Genomic DNA, 22,669 nt, shown 5'->3' on the forward strand with positions numbered 1-22,669 from the left:
TATGATAATAAAGAAAATCTTTAAAAAATGCAATAAATTCATTTTATGAATTTACTATGGTTGCAGATTTATAACCCCCACTTAGATAATATTTGATTATTATCTATCTTTGCAACCTATTGGAATTAATACATTGAGTGTTGCATTCTTTTGTAATATACTATGCAAATCAATACACTCTACTTTTTGTAGAAATATGTTTAATAGAATAATTTACTATGTAAAGCAATACTCTACTTTTTGTGTTCAAGTTTGGTAAATGAATAACAAAAAATAGAATTTATTATGTTCTGCTGTTTACAAACAAGTTTGTAAAATAATAGCCGTAACATAAAGTAGCGCTAAACTTAAGTATAATTGATGCAAAAGAGACCATGAGTTTTTTAGTAGATATATTATATTTGATTGTAATATTTAATATATCTACTTTAATAAATCTTATACACATAAGAATACTATTTTCTTCAAAATACCAACTATAAAAAACATTACAAGTTTGATTTTATACACATAGGGTTATTCAATTATCATTATTCGTGATATATTTAATTTTTATTTATAGTTTAATTTAATTATATAATACTAACAAACATTAAGTACAAAAATAAAATGAAAAAACAGTCTGAAAGTATTTTGAAAAATCATACAAGTTGTTTAGAGAAGCAAGATGTACATTATGCAATTCTTTCATGTAAAAAAAAATGCAAAATGTTTGAACCCATCTAGTCTTATTACCCACATGAGAACCATCCATAGTGTAATTATTAAAAATGGGAAAGTAAATAAAACATATATCCAATCTACTTTTGGCTGTTTTTTCCTGAAGAGAATCAATTGTGAAAAAAAATCATGTAACTGGATTAGCCAAACATGCACAAATGGCCAATCAAATGAAGAAAATGCTGATGAATGATTCTGATGAAAACTATGATTTATATTCAGATTGTAATGACAATGAATATCTTTGGGTATAAAATTGCACATTTTTAATGTTATATACATATTTTTTTATTCTTATTCACTCCCAACAAGGGAGCAACTATTATTAAGTTGGGAGTTACTAGAAAAATAGAATAGATTTATAGAGCAGGGAAACAGGTGACAGAAGACTTAAAAGGTTTAAGGTTGTATGAGTCAGGAAAACTTGAAATGGGAGAGAGTTCCAAAGGGTTAAAGGGCAGGGAAAAAAGCTAGGCAAATAAAAGTTTTTGGAGCATGCAGAGACAGATACAGTAAAAGAATGAGACTTTGATTAATGATGAGTCACGCAAGAAAGAGTTTTAGTTGATGGAACTGGAGATCAAAGCTCCTTTGAGTAGCGACCTTGATAGTATTTGTAGAAAAGAGAAAGAGATGCAATTTTATGACAATGGGAAAAAGGCTCAAGCTTAGCAGATAAAGCAGGTCCAACTACATTTACAATACACGTTTTGGACCTTGTCTAGAAGAGAAAGAGCATCATTAGAAGAACCACCCCAAATATGACAACAGTATTCCATACAGTGACAAATAATTGTAGAGGTAAAGAATGAGATTTGTAGAGTTAGAGAAGAAAATCAAGAGAGAGAAAATGGCGAGCACGATAAAGAGAAGCAACCTTAGCAGATGCTAATTTAGCAATTGATTGTATATATGGTTTCCATGAAAGGTCAGTAGTAAATGATAATCCACGAAGACATAAAGAAGAGGGCTCAGTGAGATGTCATATCATATGAAAAACTGGTTGTGGAAGCAGCAACAGCATTTCAAGATAACACTTGTATTGAATAGTCACACTGATAAAAATTTTAAAACTGTTTGTAACTTCATATTGCAAAATCATTTTTTAAAAAAGAAAGTAAAAAATTTATGCTAAAACTTGACATTAAAATTTGGTGGAACTTGTTGGTTCTCATATTTAAAAGTTCGGTAAAATTGGAATCATGCAATCAAGTTTTGAACAATGGAACAAACAGTTTTTATTAGAAAATTAATTTTAAATTTTTTGAAGTTATTTTAAAAGTGTTAAAGCTTATTGAATTGGCTGTTAAGGAGCTTATTAAGCATAGTTCAACTAATTAACCAGTGAAGATGTTCATATTTTTTTGTTTAAAAATCTTTTTGAACAAACACCTAATTTAGGTATAGTGATGCACTCACAATAGTTTAGTGTTGCTATTAAGATGCAAAGCCTCAAATCAAGTATGTCTCAAAATAATGGTTGCAGTAGTGGTGCAGTGAAGTGAGCGCTCACTTCATAAATAAGTAGTTCCAACAATCTCTAAAAAAAATGGTTTGTTCCGACCCAAGTTTAGGAGTTCTGATCCATTTTTAGAAATACTAAATAAGTTTAGGCTGTTATGGCAAGTAGAGTTTGAACATCAAATTTAAATAAAATTGACACTCCTCTCAAAACAATCTCATGTTCAACATCCCGCAAAATATCAATATCCAGCAAAATATTACCATCCAGCAAAATATTAACATCCATCTGTTTGAGCTTATAGCATATAAAGTTTAAAAGACATGTTAATCATTGTATATATATTTTTATGGTGAAATATGTCTTATGTCTTTTGAAAAGTTTTTTAAAAAACCTAAATTTTATAAATTGATGCCAAAAACAAAATAATTATACTTTTTACAAAAAGCTGTAGTAGTTAATTAAAAACTGTAGTAGGTAATTATAAACTGGCGCATTTAAAAATTGTTTTACAAATGTATAATTTCATTAATTGTAATGTATAGTTTCATTTATTTACATAAACTTCACATTTATGACTTAACTTCACATTTATTTACATAAACTTCACACATATGACTTTTAACCAATTTTTTTTAACCATAAAAATGAGCTTTTTGTGTTTTTTTTTCTTTTCTGAAATCTAGCAACATTTTTTCAAACATCTTCTCAGAAATTAAGTTAAGATCATAGCAAAATTTTCTTTGCAAAATAAATACTACATCTTATATCTTCAGTATTAGAACCTCTGCATCATTAGAATAGCAAAATGATTTCTTTCACTGATATAATCAGAAACATAAATATGAAATAATAAAATGTATTTTACTTTAGATGTTAATGAATGTTGTCCAGTTAACAATTGCTACAGTGATAGTAACGTGGTGGCAACTTGTACAAATTCAATAGGCTCATTTGGCTGTAAATGTCCTCCTGGTTTTTGGGGAAATGGCTATCCTTTAAATGTAACACTGCCTTATAATGGAACAGGGTGTAATGGTATGAATTGCATAAATATTCAAATAACAAAAATATGAATCATAAACATTGTTTAAACTTTAATTGAATAAATCAAAATGTTTGGTAGACTATTTAAATATTGATTTATATTTTTGAATTATATTTAGATATTGATGAATGCTTCAACAGTCCTTGTTTGGATAGCCAACTATGTATAAACACTCCTGGATCTTATATGTGCTTGTGTAAACCTGGTTTCTATTTTGAAAAAAAGTTAAATTTATGCCTAGGTAATCATTTAGAATAAGTTTTATTTATCTGTGTTTGTATATAAAAAATTTTATTTTTTAGTTTTTTAGTTATTAATTTTTATTTTTTTTTAAATTGAATTAATTTGCTCTACAAAAAAAAAAAATGCTCTATGCTTTTAAAAACAGAACAGTAATAGTTTTTAAAAAACATTTATCTAATTTTTTTATTCTACTGCCTGTATAAGACTCTATAATATAAGATTTTATAACTCTATAAAACTCTGCTGGAAGAACATCTAAATTTCAAAAATTCAAGTTATAAATAACATATTTCAAAGGAACAAAGGAATTATTGTACAATTGCGTTTGAAAAATGTACAAAATTCAAAAAAGTGATCACTAAATTATTCTTATGTAACACCAATAAGAATAAAACTCAATAAAAGAAAGTGTAAAAGTGAATAATGAAATTGTAGATCAAACTTTTTTTAATCTGATTTGAATGCAGACAGTGAAGGCAAATTCACTATGTGGTCAAGTGAGTTCTACAACTTAAAAGAAACTTTTTTCATAATTAGTAATAGTAATGAATAATAGAGTGTTGTAAAATAAAAAAAATCAGAAAAAAAAAATCAACGCGATGATGCACAATGTTATAAGTCATAAAAATATAAAATTTAACTCTGCAATATTCAAGAGATTTAAGTTGGAAAACAATAAGTCTTCAGTATATGCAATATGATATCTTTTGCATACAACTCTGGCTGAATGTTTTTTGACTTTTTCTATGCACTTTTTGTCATAAGGTGAGGGCATTCACCTTATATAAATTTAAAGGAATTTTAAAAGTGGAATTTTGTATCAGAAAGCACGGTGATTCCAATATCCTGAATTAAATGAACAGTTTCAATATTGGTAATGGAAGTTAATGAATAAGAATGAATAATTAAAAAATATCTTCCGTAGCATACATAAAAGAATTTGTTTTTGAGTTGCCAATTATTTGACCCTGCAGAAATATTTTTTAAAGTATTTTGAAGATAAATGTTGTTGTAATCATTTCTCAATTGGTACAACTCAATATCATGTGCAAAGAGTTTAATGCCACAATCTCCATTAATGTAAGAAAATATGTCATTAATAAAAATTAAGAACAATGTAGGTCCTAGTACAGTTCTCTGTGGTATTCCTCTCATAACTGGTATGTTGTTGGAATATGAAGTACCAACACACACACTTAAGAGCGATTAGTTACAAATTTTTTTATCCATTTAAACAGTTGTATTTAATTACCATAGTGTTGTAAGAACAGTAGTTTAGGATGAGTGATAATCAAATGCTTTTGTCAAAATCAATATAGATGACATCAACTATCTTTTTGTTATTAATGGCAGAGGTCCATTAGTTTAAAGTTGCCAACATTTAAATGCATGCAGATCTGTGATTTATAAAAACCAAATTGATGATGTGAAATAAAAGTTATTTACTAATACTTTTTTATGCTTTTAGCAATAATTGATTCCATAACTTTGCAAATGTTATGGAATCAATTATTGCTACAAGTCATGGAAATAGGTCTGTAGTTGGTTGGTAGATAAAGGTTTCCTTTCTTAAAAATTGGACAAATTACAGCTAATTCTCAAATTTTTGATATAGTACCTGTAATCATTGACACTTTGAAAAAAATTGAAAAAGGAATGGCAATGGTAGTTGCTATTGATTTTAAAAATATGGAAGGGTAACCATCTGAGGATTTAGAAAAATATGATACAAAATATTGTTACAAAAACAATACAATACTCAATCAGTTTTGATGGAATGGAATATCTAATAACGTTCTAACACTGTTATTTGTGGCAAAGACAGAAGCAAAAAAACTTTTTTAAATACAATCATCTAAACAATTAGAACCATCAAAGTTTACAAGTGGTAAACAGGATGATGACACTTGGATTTTGACTTGACAAAAGAGTAAAACTTATTAATATTTCATTTATTGACAGTATTTTTCTCCATATTAATAGTACTTTTTATTATTCAGCATCATATAGACATAAACAATTCTTGTATTTGGTAAAAGTGTGTCGGTTTCTTTTGCATTTTTGGTATAGATTGTGTTTTTTGGATGCCAAATTCTAAATTACTTGTACCAATCAGCATTTAATTAAGCTTTGTTGATAGAATTATAGTTGATCTTTTTGAAGGTAAATGAAATTGGAAATTTTACTGGTAATTAAGTTCCAAAATTGAAATGGTCAATGTACAAAGTACAATTGTCACAGGTGTTGGTGAAAGGGGCTTTAGTTAATTCATTGTATACATTTTATTGTTGGTTAATAAAAGATCTAAAATATCATTTAATTAGATACTGTTTGGTACTAGCTGAGTCAATGCGTTCGCCATACAAGTTGCTATTAACAAATCGTGACAAGAATCTCTAAAGCTAATAAGAATCTCTAAGGCTAATTGACCACTCAATGAGTGGTAGATTGAAGTCACCTGAAACAATACAAGTATGGTTACAAGTTAATGAAATTTTACATAGCATCTTGCAAAAGGTTTTATTTTCAAAATACTTGAGGCTGCACCTGGGGTAAATGCATAAAATGCCTGATTTTTGTGACTAGAGGAAACAAATACACAAGTACTTTCAATGTCTTTAAGTTCATCAGGAACATCAAAAATAGTTTGTATTGAATGGATGTTACTTCACACTAATATAAGTCAGCCACCACCTTTGCCATTACAATTATGTTGCAATATTTAAAAATCATTTCCATTTAATAAAAGAAATTTTAGAATTTTGCTGTTAAGTCAGGTCTCAGTGATAAGAATAACATTGAGATCGCACTTTTGGAGAAGATTATGTAAATGTTCTAGTTTTTTGTTTACTAATCTTGTATTGAAGTATGCGTAATAATAATTTTATTTAGAGTTTTGTTTCATTTTTTTTCCGTGAATTTTTATTTTTTTAAACATTTTCGCTTCCAACAAGGCTGCAAACAACCACTAATTAAAGTTGGAAGTTACTGGAAGAGAAGAGATGAAGATTGTAGAGCAAGATAACAACTGATGGACGACTTAAAGGATTGCAAATTATATGAATCAGGAAAGCAAGATGAAGGAAGCAAATTCCAAAGAACTGACGTTCGAGGAAAAAAACTAGACAAATAAGAGTTTTTGGAGCACTTAGGAACAGTCACAGAAAAAGGATGAGACTTAATTGAATGACGAGTAACACGAGAATAAATTTTAGTAGATGGCACAAGAGACGCTAGCTCTTTAGAGCAGTACCCATTATAGTGTTTGTAGGAAAGAGAAAGAGAAGCAACGATGTGGCAATGTGTTAATGGTTGGAGGTTGGCTGCAAGAGCAGGTCCAACTATGTTTACAATGCGTTTTTGCACCTTGTCTAAAAGAGAAAGGGCATCATTAGAAGATCCACCCCAGATATGGCAACAGTATTCCATACAAGGCCGGATTTGAGATTTATAGAGATAGTGAATAGAATCCAAAGTAAGAAAGTGTCGAGCTTGATAAAGAGATGCAACCTCAGCAGATGCTAATTTTGAAACAAATTAATTTGCGAATTTAAAATGTATTTTTAATAGTTTGAGTTTTTAATAGCATGTGTTTTTTAATAATTTAATGTGTGTGTGTATATATATATATATATATATATATATATATATATATATATATATATATATATATATATATATATATACATATGTATACATATATATATATATATATATATATATATATATATATATATATATATATATATATATATATATATATATATATATATATATATATATATATATATATATATATATATATTACTGATAATAATAATAATAATAATCATCCCTTGGAGTTAGAATTGGCATTTGGCAATGCTGATCTAAAAAGTGTTTGAGGTCAGCAAAAAATTGCCAACTTTGATTCTATGTTTTATGGTAAATCCTTTGTGTCAAATTTTTTTTTTGCTGACCCAATGCCGGCCTCTACTATTTTAAGGTTGACAAAAAAATTTAATTTTATGATGAAAAATAACTTTTTTTAATGCTTGGCAACATGAATTTTTTAAAAACAAAGGCTGCATTATTAAAAATTGAGAACGCAAGTTACCCAAGAGTTCATACATGGTCCACTTCTAATTGTCATATTCTTGAATGATTAATAAAACAATAAAGTTTTCTTAATTAAAATTTTTTTTCTTTTTTTTTCTTTTTGTGATCCTCTTTATTTGTATAATAATTGTAATACACATAACACGGAAGAAAAACCATTATTTTAACACATAATTGTATAACACGTTTTTTGTCTTCCACTAAATTTTGTTTTCTTGTTTTTAATTTCTTTCTTAAATTCATATTTCAAGATAAAAATGAATGTCATACGAAAAACATCTGTGGAGACACTACTTGTGTAAACACTGTGGGATCCTATGTGTGTGAATGTCCTGAAAGTAGCATTGGAATCAACCTCAATGGAGTTATTAAATGTCAAGGTTTAAAAAAATCTTTTTTTTGATTGTGATTTTATTTGAAGCTTTGAATCTCTCATTTTTTACATTATACTTTTACAATTCTTTTACTGTTATTAATATAAAGTTTTTACATTTTCAGTTATATAAATAGTTACAAAATGTAAATTAAAAAATTATAAATATATACAAATTAATTATTAGTTTGTAAAAATTTATATTTTTATACAATTATATAAATGTATAGCTTATATAATTATACTATGTATAGTTGTTATTTATAGAATTATTATTTATCATTATTTTTTAATTATTTATCATTAACTATTATTGGATAGATTAACTATTATAGCATGAGTTATTCTCTGTGCTTGTTTTAATTGTCAGATTATTTGTCTTGGTCATCTGAACAAATGTTAGTTGGCAGTAAAAAAGCTGAAACAATAACTGTATTAAAGAAAACTTTCACCATTAACTTTAAAGTGAAAATAAACTCTTATTTTAATGGAAACATCATTAAAATTGCAGATAATAGTGGTAATTACATTGATGTTTCTGTGAAAGGATCAAATATGTCGTTTTATGTATTTGGCAATCAAGCAATGGCTAACATAACTTTGAATCAATGGCTTTCTGTTGCAATTTCTCAATTCAATGGAAGTTTCTATATCTCTTTTAATCAATTCAATGTGGCCAAGTTTGACTCAACATTTAATGGTCCAAATGACTATGCAAATATGAACATAATAATGTCTGATCCAGCTGCAAATGGATCTATCAGTGAACTGAAAATTGCCAATGGAGATGCATGTAAGAATAACATTTAGTGCAAAAACAAGGAAACAATTGTGTTTTGTTGGGAGGTAAACTTTTAATTTTTTTTTTCTTTACATAATTAGCAATTTGGGGCAAATGGCAAATGCAATCTCGTTGTCGGCAAGAATGTGGTAACGGGACTGCTACATTTGTTCGAACTTGTAACTCTCCTGCATGCTTATTTATGAATCAAAGTAAAACTGAGTTCTGTTTTATTATGAATTGTAGCCAAGGTAACTAAATTTTCTTGAATTAAATTTTATGAGATTAGAACACACAGTTAATTAATTTACTGAAAATTGGAAAAATAGAAGTATTTTTTTCTGAACAAAATGATACATATCTATTATTTTTATATATATTAGTTTATTTGTTATATTATTTTATTGTTATTATATATAGATATTTAAATGTTATTTTATTTAAATAGTTAGTTCATTATTTCTATTTTGCTTTGTAGTGTTAAATGGTAAGATTTTTTTGATGCTCAAAAAGGTTTTACTAAACAACAATTAGAAAAAAAAATTGTATTTTTTGACTGAAATTTTATTCATTCTTAAATTAGAGTTGCAAGATATAACAATTTTGTATTTTTTGAAAAAGAAAATTTAACTTGCTAAAAATAATTTATAGCCTAAAGATTGGTTTAAAAATAATTTATAGTCTAAAAATTGGTTTAAAAGTATTGTCCAAAATGAAAATATTTCAATTTTGAAAACTGTAAATTTAGTAATTCAATTTCGTAATGAAGAAATTAGTTTTAGTTTGTCTCTATTTAAGAATATTATTAAACAATATTTAATAATATTGATGAAAGTGATAAATATTGATAAGAATAAAAACTAATAAGAAAAATATTAGTATGATGTATAAATAAGAAATAAATAATAACTTAAATTTAATTATTTTAATTTTTTAGTTTGTCAAAATAATTATGATTTTGTCACAAATTTCTACGTAAATTGTGGAATTGAAAAAATTTCTACATTAAATTGTTCTCTAATAAATTACTATTACTAAGTACTAATAATCTATTAATAGTTTTTCTCATGATGTTTTTTTGATTTTTTTTTATAAGGTTTTCCTGTTTTAAAAGATGGCAGCTGCAATGGCTTTGTTGATTTTAAAGATAACTTAGATTTTACTTTATTTTATCAAACCTTCAAACTTGTTGACGTTCAGATGATTCTGGAAAACATGAAAAAATTTTCAGCTGTACAATTGCCATTCGGTTAGATTTTTTATTACATTTTTGTCTGTATTTGTAAAATATGCTATTCTGATTTCATTATCTATAAAAATATTGTATTACATTGTTCTTGTTGTTTATTACAACATTTAAATGGGATCCTATGATAAACAAGATAATGATTCCATGATAATGGAATAATCATTAATATTTAATTTTTTGCAATTAATTCATAACTCTGTTTTTATAAAGCTCTGCGAAGTTATAGTTCTAATAATAGATAAGACATCCCATCATAGGAGTAGGATCAGGATCAACGAAAATGAATTTTCCAATTCATTGGAAAAATTAATGTGGTGCTCAAGAGTTCTAGAATAAGAATTTTATTAGAATGCTATTGTATTATTGAGAATAAGGACTCCTTGATTTATTAGCCAGAATTTGAAAAATGATAGACTTAAAAATCCTAAAAGTCCTGAAATTTTTTTTTTAATTTATAAAGCATAAAATACATTTAAGATTCTAACAATGAAAACGTGATTTGTCACAAAAAAAATTCATTTTCGTTTTAATTTTGAAACTTTTTTTTCATTTTTTTTTTTTTTTTTTTTTAGTTTTGTTTTTTCTATATAAATTATTTTTATATTTAATTTTATTTGGTTCTAATTTCAATGTTAGTAAAAATATGTACTGATGCTAACCAGTCTTCATCTATATTACTTCGGAGGGTAGAACATGAAGGAATTGTCATGATCAACCCTCCTTTATATTATCAAAAATAAAATAGTTTGAAAATATTGTTTTCTTTTGATTTTAAGTTTGTAACGACACATTCAACCGAAATATTTTGGATGACATTAACAAAGCCTACAATTATTCTGTCGATGGTTTATCAAGTCTTTTGAATGTTAAAAACATCTTGCGTAATTATATTAGCTGCCAACCTAATGTTTTGAGAAGACCAATTCAATCTGGTTCCAGTCTTATAATGGCTATGTTTGAGACATATGATAGCATAGTGGAGCGTTATTTTGCAGTCTCAAATCTTTTTACTGTTATTAAGAACAAACAGAGAGAAGTAAAACAAAAAGTTGATATGTGCAGCAAACAAGGTATGCACTGTTAAAAAAATAGAGCGTTTTTTACGGAAAAGTTCCGGCAACTGCCGATGACCAAACTACCCGTTATTTTACGGAAAAACCCATCGTATGTTAATGGAAGTTTCCGTTGACAAAAGGTTTTTTTGTTAAAATACAATGGGTTTTTTCCGTTAAACAATGGGAGGTTTGGTCATCGCAGCTGCCGGAACTCTTCCGTAAATAAACCAATAATTCCGTTTAAGTTAAACAAGTTTTTCCCTTTAAAAAAACGGAAATGTTGCAGCAACTCAGCTGCAGGATAGTTTCCTTAAATAAAAGTGATGTTGCAGTTTATATTCTGTTTCTATGAAAATTTAAACAAGTTATTTCTAACAAATATTATATATATAAAATTGATTGTATGTTTTTGAAAATATTTTCTGAAAACAAATTTTCTTTGGTTTACATAAAAAATATTAAATTTTCCATTATTTACATTTCACTTTAACAGCAAATACACGAATAAGTAATAAATTAGTGAAAAAATAAACACTTTCAAAAAAATTATTAACTATTTTTATAAAGTATATACAAGCGCATAATAATATAATTATATTACATATCCCTAAATACATTTACGATATAGATATACCTAAAAACTTATCTTTAAGTAATATATATTGGTTAAATAATAAATACAAATATAAGTAAAGCAATCCAAATACACAAAATGCAGTCTTTCCTTTCTTTTCCATTTCGAGTCAACTCTAAATCTAAAATAAAAACAAAAAAGCAAATAGTTTTTGAGGAAAGATTTTAATATTTAACAAAGTAATAAATTATAAAAAACATTCATTATGTGCAATGGTTATTTTAAAGTTGTTACTCAATATGACTGATTTAACTAAGGCCAAGCAACAAACAACTCTGGATAAAGTTAAAAACTCTTTTGAGTAATAAATAAATACCTACAAGAAATAAAAACTTAACTTGAAGTATGATACAAATAGAGATTTTGAAGTGCAATGTAACAATCTCAGTTTGTTTGTCATTGTAATGGTGATAACCGAATTTCCTGTTTATGCCATTGTTAGTGCCATATGCCATTACTCCCAAATTTAAAATTAGATTTTTTTATATTATTAAATAAATAAAAATCCTTGCAACTTTTTTAAAATCAAATTCCGATAATTAATTATTAAATTTACTTACAAAATAACTCAACAATTTAACAATAAAACCCAAGTTTTCTTTTCTGTTCTATAATGAAAACTTAAATTATTTTTATTTAATATAAAACCATTTCAAAAATCAAACTTAAAATTTATTAATAAAGATACATACTTAGGTCTAACTTTTAGCAAGCTAAAAAAAATTATAAAACATAAATATAATATAACCGAAAATTAATAATTTATAAATTAAATAATTTTTACCTATCTGGTCCATTTTCATCATAAAAAAAATAAATATGAAATCAATGAAATACTTTTTATCATTTTTAAAAAAAGTTATTTTTTTTGTTCATGCTAGCTTAAAAATTGTTAAAAACCAAAGTACAATACCTATCTTGAATCTTTTTTTTTTTTTTTTTTGCAGAATATCTACTTGTGTGTTCCTTCTTATCTAAATATAAACAAATGTGAACACGAAAATTATATAAATATTTTATAATAGACATTTGTATTAATATATATATATATATATATATATATATATATATATGTATATATATATATATATATATATATATATATATATATATATATATATATATATATATATATATATATATATATATAAAAAATATATATATATCATGATAAGTACTTTTTTTGTTTCTCAAATTCGAATTCTGATAAATTTTATAACCTTTTTTCTTTGAATTTTATCCCTTACTTTTTTCTATACTCAATTATTTTTCTGTAGTGTTGTGTACTCTTTTTATTAATACTTTTATTGCTACTATTTTATTATTATTATATTATTGTATTATTATTATTAGTATGGTTATTATTAGTGTTATATATATATATACACACACACACACACACACACACACACACACACACACACACACACACACACACACACACACACACACACACTAGAATTGGTTATATTTAAAAAAAACGCTAGCTAAAAAAATTTAAAATTGCTTTTTAATGAAACACGTCTGTATGCTAAAATTTTACTTTGGCTTCTATAATAATACCTTTTTGCAATGGAAATTTCCGTGTTTTAAAATTTATTTGAAAAGAAGGAAAATTTCCGTTCAATTTTGTTAAATGGGTACTTTCCGAACAAATAACGGAAAATAATTCCGTAAAAGTATGGAACTCTTTAAGTGTAGATATGTGAATATTAAACATATATGTGTACACTTTAATAATTTTATCTACAACTAAATATTGACATTTTTTAAACTTTTAGGTTTGGTTAATATTTTGCACGACAATGCCAATGCTAACAAATATAATAATATAATGTTGTCAAGGTAACAGCAGTAATTTTCTGATTTTTTAAAACATTTTTTTTAATAATAAAATATTTTATAGGTTTTATTATTTTCCTTAGTTCATGATGATGCGTTATGGTGGCTGCAATTTTTTCATTTAATTTGATTTTATTTTGTTGTCTTGATGGTGCACTTATTCTTTTTCATGTTTTGATATGCTGAGTTTTTTATTGTGATCTTGTTTTTCGTGTTGGATACGCGATCTAATGCAACCACAAAGTAGCTTGAAACTCGGACACGAATATAATTTTTTTACTATGTGTTTGCAAACGACTTGGTTTTCATAAAAGCCTAATTTGAAAAGAAAATAGTTGTTTTTATATCTTCTTTGTTTTGTCTATAATTTAATTTATATAACTCTTTATTTTTACCTGTAAAAAAATGAATCAAGTCGTCATTTTTATTTTTTTAGTTTGTGAAAACGTAATTATTATTAAAGAAAAGAATTTAATAATTCAATATATTATTGTTTTTTATTATAAAGAAATAAAATTAAAATAAATTATTATTATAATTTATTTCTATATTTAATATTAATATTCAGTTTTTATGTGGATATAAACCGGCAGATAAAAAAATTGTTGCGAGATTAGTCTATCATAGCAAGATAAGTTATTTAACTAACTTTGCAATTTGTTATTTATTGATTATGAGCATTTTACTTAAAATATCTAAAAGTAAAACAAACAAAAAATTTGAAAGTATTTTGAATAAAAGGTTCGTTTCTGCAGATACTTTGTTAAACATAAAAGTTTGATAAACACATTAGTCCCCTTTCCAGAAGTTGTTCTTCCAAAGATCGTTGCATACTAACTTAATACTTTAAATCACTTTGGTGCGACTTAAATTTCATTTTATTGTTAAATAAAATTTATTATTCATATAGTTGGTAAGTATTATTTTTGTTGAAGAAATTAATACAATAAAAAATAAATAAAAAAAGCCTTGTGGATGGCAAGTTAATTTTAATCCGATTCCATCAACAACGGATTTGCCGTGCATGTATGTGAAAAAAGTGAATTTAATTATCTTTTTGTTTCCTTCTTGTAACACTGGTAATGATACACTCCACAATACACTTTATTTTTGAACTGAGACATGGTATTATCCTTCAAAAATGTAGTTAGTTTGTGAAATCAAGGCTTCTGTTGGATGTTTTTTATGTCCTGATGCAACTTCAAGTGAATTTTAATGGCATCGATGATATGATACAGCTGAGGCAAACAGTAAAATCGGAGTCTGGCCGTAATCAAAGTTTTATGTTTAATTTTTAGTAATAATATTATATATCTTTGCAAAATTTCTATGATAGCCTCGTTGAAGTTGGTTTCATACATTTATTATTTGATGATACACTCTAGTTATATTAATTTTTACATGTGCGTGATCTGAATAATCAGAAGCTAGCTCGAATACTTCAAATAATAACTCACTTATTGATCAAGACTTTCTCAATATTGCAATAAACGTTAGGACAAATTATTTTGATTCAGCTTTTACCCATTTTTGCAAAGTTACTTGTTAAACTAAATTCTCGATTTCATACTCTGAAATTTAAATATTTATTGCATCTATACAATATTTGAATTGGCTCAGGAAACACTCAAGAAGCGGAACTCCGCATGTAAAATTAGTGTGCATGTCATTGTCTGTCATCAAATGATCATTTATTCATTATGATTGGATCAGTTTTTCCTAAAACAACTAATTTGAAACTCATATTTTTGTGTAAAACACAAACATTATGTGGTACTTTGATGGTTGACAAAATATTACACAGTCTTGAGTAAAAAAAAATTGTCAGGTTAACCCTTGTTGTCAGGTTAGGTTCAGGATCATCACAATTACCCTGCTACTTGTACTATGTAGCCCAGTTCTACCTGCCCCATACTCGGCTGCCTTGTAGAATGTACTTTTTAAGGCAAAGGTTAAGAGAAACAAACTCCGACTTAAAATCCCCTGCTCTGGGACTCTTGGTTGAGTTAAGGCTAGAGATGGTGTCTGGATAAAATACTCATCTTGGGCAGATGTTAACTGCGTCCAGCTACTGTCTTATAGAAGACTACCTAGACAAAGAATTTAGGTTTATACAGAATTATTTTGTTAACTAACCTTGCACCCCTTCCTTGCCTATTAGGCTGGCATGGATGTAAACCTGAGTTACATTGTTTCCAGCCTAGAAGGGTGAATGCAGGATCTTCTTGACTCTACTCATATATTTTTACTTGGGCTTACCTAATCGTGGCTATGCAACTCTTTATATTAACTAATAACTTCTTATTTTTCTAACTCTTATGTTCTCCTAATAATTTTACTGCTCTGAAACTGATTTCATCAACAACTGTAAAATATCGGACTATTAACATGCCATTATACCTCTATAGAGGTATAATTTAAGTTAAAGAGAAATTTACACAATCATATATAGAGCATAGCATTCCAAGCAATGAGCTATTCAGTTGCCTTAGTCTTGCTAATTAACTAAAAGTTGTAACTTAGAGCTCCTTAACATAGACACCATCTATGCAAAACATGGCACTGTTAATACTCTGATATTTTACAGTTGTTGATGGAATCAGTTTTAGAGCAGTAAAATCATACCTTAAAGAGTTGCATAGCCACAATTAGGCAAGAGCAAGTAAAAATATATGAGTAGAGTTAAAAAGATCCTGCATTCACCATTCTTGTCAGGAAACAATGTAACTTAGGTTTACATCTACGCCAGCCTAATAGCCAAGTCAACAAAATAATTCTAATTTTTTTTATATACAAATAAGTAATTGAACAAAATATTTTTGTTTAATTACTTTGGGTACTTTATCAAGTACCCAAAATAATTAAACAGCAAAAAAACCATTGCTACCACCTAACAGTTTCAATACATCTTTTACAAATATTTGCGTTCATCAATGTAACTATCAGTTAAATCTTACCTCTAGCAAAATTATCAAACTTTTTGCTCTTTATAAGATTAATTTGAATTCGGCTAGTTTCTTCTTCGGATCTTAATGTTGGTGGCTACTATCCTTTGATTTATAATGACTCTAATAGTTATATAGTTGGCATAGGCGTATACTTACGCATCAATTCACTTGTTGAGAAATCAAGTTTAAATTCTCTGACTACTCTTTCACGTGCTTCTGTTTATCATCTGCATACATTTTACATAAGTTTTCGCTACTGATGTGTTCCGGTAAGTCGTTAATAAAGATATCGTATTACATAGAAGAACGCGCTATGATCAGTTTGAAAGGAAAATACTTATCCATTTCAATGTTACCTTTCATTCCGTAGGATTCAAGTTTTTACAGTAATCTTCTGACTTTATTGAAGGCTTTGGGATTAAACCTTTATTCATCAATTTCTGAAAAATGATGGCGCGTGGAGTAGCCGCCGCATTGGCACATGCTTTAAGCACAAATGGGCTGATACGGTCAACTCCAGTTGATTTATTGGCGTTGAGAGCTGATAGGTGTTTGCGAACGGAGTTGTAGTTGAAGATGACGGAAGAGATTAAAGCGGTTATGCGTTTGATGAAGGGAGGTAGTGGTTGATCTGATGGTTTCATTGTGAATACTGACTGGAACTAGCTGTTAAGTATATTGGCTATGGATGCCCAGTCGCTACTTATTTCCTCAGAGGGTAAGCAAATAGAAGTTATTTGGTTACTGACGGCGCGTTTATTGTTTACATAGGCGTATAGACGCTTAGGGTTCCGTTTGTCGTTTGCTAAGTTGTGTTTAAAATTTCTAATTGCAATGCAGAAAGCTTTTTCAACGAGGTTTTGAATTAGGTTATACTGTTTGACAAGAGGAACAATTCGCCATTTGCAGTTGAGGTTGAGGTACAAAAGTTTATTCTTACGTTTGATTAGTATAAGAAGTTCGCTGGTTAGCCAAGGCTGTCTGCGTTTAATCGGCTTGGAGGAGCCATTCGGCATGCGGGATGAATTTGTCACAGCGTTTGACATAGTTGTTGCAGATTATTTGATAGCATTCGCCGGCATATCGGTCTTTAAATAGACTAACCCTATCTACTTGGGAGAGTTTCTTGTTTAGACTAGCGTAGTTACCTTTCTTATATATATGTTTTGAGCGGTTAAAACGAGAAGAGTAGTAGGCGTTTTTGGCTAGCTGATGTTGTCATGTCAGAGTGCAGTGGCTTAGTGAGGCGCTACCAAGAGGAGTACTAACAGTAATGTGGCTTGTTCGATCGATCGTTTCGGTAATTACGAGGTTTAGCGTATTTTTGAACAGACTGTTGGCTTGGATGAAGACGGGATTGATTACGTGCTGGTGTAGGTATAGATCAAAAATGATTGCGGCAAATTTAGTGCCAAAACTAGTTTCGGCGCCGGTGGTATTGGTCCAGTTGACATGCCATATGACGTCGGGAAAATTAAAGTCACCAGTGATTATTAGACCGTTAAATTTTTTGTTTTCTACGGCTGTTTTCGCATAAGAGATAGCTTTTACTATTTTATCAAAAACCGGAGTATTATTGGTAGGTGGGCGATAGATGCAGCCAATTAGTATAGATTCTTGTGGAAGTTTAAGTTCGAGCCAGACCTGTTTTGAGAAATTGCATTGGAAACCTTTATGTAGTCAATATTGCTGACGCTAATGCTGTTCTTGACTTAAATGGCTACGCCTCCATCACGACTAGAGCGATCTTTTCTGAAGATATTATAGATGGGAAGAGCAGGTGCTAAGGATGCAGTGATGAAAATGATGTCATAAGGCGAGCTGTTGATTATAGGGAAACAGTCATGTGTTGAATATTGCGACTGCTCACTGTTTGGTTTGGGCTGCTTCGAGTGCTTCTTAACGTGCTTATGTAATTATTTAAATCTACGCGGTTAACACACATTAAGAGGCAACTTTTTTTTATAGGAAAAAAGATTTAACATTCAAATTTTTATTTTCTTCAAAATTAACTAACAGCGAGGTACCTAATAAGCTGCAAATGGTCTGTAAAAAAATTTAATAAATACTTAATAAAGAAAAATATTTTTGTCTGTACCCGTTTTTTTTTTATAGAAGTTCACGATTTTATAATATGAAGAAATAAAGTATTGAACATTAATTGTCAATTCAAAACAAAGATTCGACAGATTTTTTTTATTTTTTATCAACCTTGTTCAACCTAAAACCTGTTACTCTGTTACTAAGTTCTCAATTGCTAACAGAGGTCCTAAACTTTGGAACACGCTATTAAATAATGAGTTAAAAACTATTTCTTCTATTAAACAATTTAAAAACAAACTTAAGCAAAAGCTTTTCATAAATGACAACGAATTATAATTTTTCTGAAGCCTTTGATTAGGAGTAATCACGTTTGTCTATTTCTTTATAAATATGGTTTAAATATATATTCTATATACATTTCAATTTGTACATTATGACGTTGTTTTTTATCTGATATAATAAACTTTACATTTATATAAGACACATTAAGATACTAAAAATGTTTTTAAAAATGTTTTTTTTTTGTTTCTTGTTTGTTTGTTGTTCGTGTATTATCTGTTATTTTATAATTTAAATTCAAAAGGTTTATAAATCTATAACCAGTTAGGAAAAAAAATAATTTAATTAAAATAATTAATTAAAAATCTTCGTATACTTTTGGATATATTACACTTTAATATAGCGTAAAATGTTTTTTAGTTTTTATTTATCGTTATTTTATTTTAACGCAACGTTTTGTTTAACGTTTATTTAACGAGTTACTTTGTTATGTATTTAAATTATTGACATTTTTATTTAAAGGGGCTTGGTGATAAGACAGAACTTGTCTTCTTCTTGCCCCAGCAATGTATTTATATATTTGTATTGTATAAACTTGTAAACTTTTCTTATCGGCGAAATACATAATAATAATAATAATAATACCACTAAATAGCGGTTCGCGCAACAACTACCGAAGCGTTTAAAATTTTTTGTTCATAACTTTAACCCTTTGAGCACGGGGAGCCACGATCGTGGCTATACCGTCGCAGCACGTAGAGCCCAATGATATATTATATATACTACATATATAATAATATATCATTGTATATATAATATAACATTGGTTGAGCCACGATCGTGGCTTTGAAAGTGTTCTTCAAAACTATGACTTTTTCTGCAGAAATACCGCTGTTCATAAACTAAAAATGGTACCATTGAATAGAGCACATTTTTTTTATCTTGTGGTATATTGTTTGTGTATATTTCGTATTAAAGATGAGTGACAGCGAAGAAAGTTTTGCAGAAGAAGAAAGTTGTACAAGCAAAAATGATGATAGCTTATTTGATGAAGGCACAATATTTTTTATTGAAAATATGTATACAATATTATTTAATTTAAATATATCACCAAATCTAAGCATTTGAAGTTTTTTTTTTGTAGGCTCTGGTTCTGATGATGATGCTGGTGTTGATGATGTTTTAGATTTGTGGCTTCCTGTTGTATGAGATGATAATGGCCCAAATGTTTTTTCTTTTAATGGTGTACCAGGACCCAAACATACTATTTCACCAGAGTCAAAGCCCATTGACTATGTTGAGTTATTTTTCACAACAGAATTTTTGGAAAATTTAGTAACTTATACAAACCAGTATGCTGATGCATGGATACAAAGTAATCAATAACATTTGAGATCTCATCCATTGTCGATAGGTCATATATGGATAAAGCAAGGAAAAACAACTTTTTAAAAATAAAGGTATTTCTTGGTGTTGTTATTAATATGGGCCTTATCAAGAAAGCTAGTATCAAACTATATTGGGATATTAGTCATCCTTGTGCTTCCACTCCCTGGTTTGTTACTCACTTCAATCGTGACCATTTTCAACTTTTGCTTAAGTTTATTTACTTTACTAATATCTCTATCCCTAATCAACAACAACTAAATAAGACTTATAAAGTTCAGTATTTAGTTAAACATTTTAACAATAAATTTCTGTATTTTTATATTCCTCAGAAAGATATTTCTATAGATAAGAGTATGATTGGTTACAAGGGAAAGACACCACATCTCCACCAATATATGCCAAACAAGCGTCATTCTTGGTTTGGAATAAAATTATGGTGTGTTTTAGACAGCACCAATGGTTATTTGTCTCTGTTTGAAATTTACAAGGGAGGAAAAGATCCAGATGAAGCAGCTGTTGCCCATAGTATGACTTGCAACTTGGTTTTTCATCTTTTGCGTCAAATCAACCTCCTCCATCAAGGTTATCACTTAGGTATAGATAACTATTATACTTCTCCAAAACTGCTATTGGATCTATATCTACATCAAACCACAGCAACAGGCACAGTGAGTGTAAACAGAAAAGATCTGCCAGTAATCTGCCTTCAAACAAAATTAAAAAATAAAGAAGTTTACCTATATAGAAAAGGTCCTTTGTTATGTGTTGCATACCAAAATAGTAAAAAAAACCTGTATTACTGTCTACTGTTGCCAAAGCAGGTTTTAATGAATTGCATAACAGAAGAGGTAATTTAGTTATGAAGCCAAATGTTGTAGCCCTTATAATCGAACCATGGGAGGGGTAGATTTGGGAGATGCACAGCTCTACGTGTACCTGTCAGAGCGCAAGACAATAAAGTGGACTACAAACGTTGCCTTTTCTTTATTTGGCAGGGCTACTCTAAACAGCTACCTATTGTTTAAGCTTAACACAAATGAACGTAAGCCCATGTCTAGAATAAGTTTTTTGATGGCAATTGTGGAAAGTTTAGCTGGAGGGTATCAACAAGTAAAAGTAGTCACAAAAAGACGAACATCTAGGGAGATTGAAGTGGCTAGAAGTACAATTGTACCATATCCACTTCCACAGCGATTAACAATCCTTTATATGGTCATAACCTTGTCAAAATTGGTTCAGGAAAAAAAATAAAATTTCTTAAATTCTTTTAAAAACTACAATAAATAAACTAAAACTCAAAATAGTTGTTTTTTGATTTTTCTTTTTTAGTTTAATTTCACGCGCTCAAAGGGTTAAAAAGGTAGACAGTTTGTATAGTTCTTCTACCGCTGACTAAAAATTATTAAAGTAACGACCATTTCTATACTTATACACTGTTGTAAAAAAAAAAAATATTGCTTGATGTCATGACCCAGAAAAATCCTTTGGGGGTATGATTGTACTATCATTAGTGGTTACTAGGTTATAAGTCCCAAAATCTGGTTACACCGTCCGTGGAAGAAAATTCATTTTCAAATTTGCATAAAATCGCATTAAAAGTACTACAAAATATTTAACTCTAGAGCAATAAAACTTAATTTTTTATAACTTTTACTTTCATCCGCTTGATAAATTTTGACAGATTGTGTTAACTAAGTTGTTTTGGGAAAGAAAAAAAATTGGAGCTTTTTTTAATTTAAAAAAGAGTATACAAGTTATTTGTAGCAAAAAAATTTAAGAAAAAAATCGAACTTGCTTTTTTATAAATTATTATAATAAAATTCTCAGAAAAAGCTTGAGCATTAGTTATTCAATCCATTTTTTTCATAGATTTAGTATCTGAATTAACAAAAAATGCCAAATCGAGCAAAAACCCACGAAGAGAACAAAAAGACTGTTTGCTTCTTGTGTCTTGGCAAGGCTAGTTGCTTTTTAACCAGCTTTATGACAGAAAAAATGCAACAAATTCTGAAGCAGCCAATTGGCTTTAATGATCCAAAAGTCCCAACTGGCATTTGTAAGCGCTGCCGTTCCGACCTTAGGAGGCTTGAGGAAGGGAAGCTTCAAACCCAACTACAGCTGTTTGACTTCTCCAATATCAAAGTCCGTCGAGCTACAAGAGATTCAGTTTGTGATTGTTTTATTTGCTCAGTTGGCAAAGCAAAGCACAAATCCCCACATCCAGTCATGGCAACCCAAAAACCTAAAGCAAACCAGAACTCAGTTGAAAGAAGATGTTCTCAATGCTTTTCAATAGTTGGGAAGGGTTTTCCACACAGGAAAACAACACTAAATAAAGTTGTTTCAAGTCGGATTGTAGAAAAGAACTTCCTCTCTAAGTTTGACCAGTTGAGCAAAAAACTTAAAAGTCATTTTACCAAAACTTGGATCAAAGTTGCAACTGACAAGGGCACAAATCAGGTGGATAAACTTCTCATTCACTGCAAAGACTTAAAAGCTCTTTGT

At 28.4% G+C, this 22,669-nt stretch overlaps 1 protein-coding gene and 2 long non-coding RNA genes across 3 annotated transcripts in view; 2 read left to right on the forward strand and 1 right to left on the reverse strand.

Annotated features, from left to right (window-relative positions):
• Positions 1–13,988, forward strand: part of LOC100202622 (fibrillin-1) — a 68,606-nt gene extending 54,618 nt beyond the window's left edge. Inside the window, exons 11-19 of the mRNA XM_065800438.1 lie at positions 3,056–3,220; positions 3,349–3,471; positions 7,823–7,951; positions 8,315–8,737; positions 8,827–8,976; positions 9,822–9,974; positions 10,751–11,044; positions 13,445–13,508; positions 13,589–13,988. Of these exons, the coding sequence (XP_065656510.1) occupies positions 3,056–3,220; positions 3,349–3,471; positions 7,823–7,951; positions 8,315–8,737; positions 8,827–8,976; positions 9,822–9,974; positions 10,751–11,044; positions 13,445–13,508; positions 13,589–13,595 (1,508 nt within the window). The 3' untranslated portion in view covers positions 13,596–13,988. The remainder of the gene's footprint in view (positions 1–3,055; positions 3,221–3,348; positions 3,472–7,822; positions 7,952–8,314; positions 8,738–8,826; positions 8,977–9,821; positions 9,975–10,750; positions 11,045–13,444; positions 13,509–13,588) is intronic.
• On the reverse strand, positions 11,700–12,379 carry LOC136081968 (uncharacterized). The gene is made up of 3 exons (XR_010639298.1): positions 12,356–12,379; positions 12,224–12,271; positions 11,700–11,784 (listed from the first exon to the last, which is right to left on the reverse strand). It is a non-coding gene; the product is annotated as an uncharacterized LOC136081968 (long non-coding RNA).
• A 5,512-nt stretch (positions 13,989–19,500) lies between the features above and the next one.
• LOC136081969 (uncharacterized) lies at positions 19,501–21,467 on the forward strand. Its single transcript, XR_010639300.1, has 2 exons — positions 19,501–19,829; positions 19,920–21,467. It is a non-coding gene; the product is annotated as an uncharacterized LOC136081969 (long non-coding RNA).
• The last annotated feature ends 1,202 nt before the right edge of the window (positions 21,468–22,669 follow it).

This window comes from Hydra vulgaris, chromosome 06, assembly GCF_038396675.1.
Source record: "Hydra vulgaris chromosome 06, alternate assembly HydraT2T_AEP".
NCBI classification, from domain to species: domain Eukaryota; kingdom Metazoa; phylum Cnidaria; class Hydrozoa; order Anthoathecata; family Hydridae; genus Hydra; species Hydra vulgaris.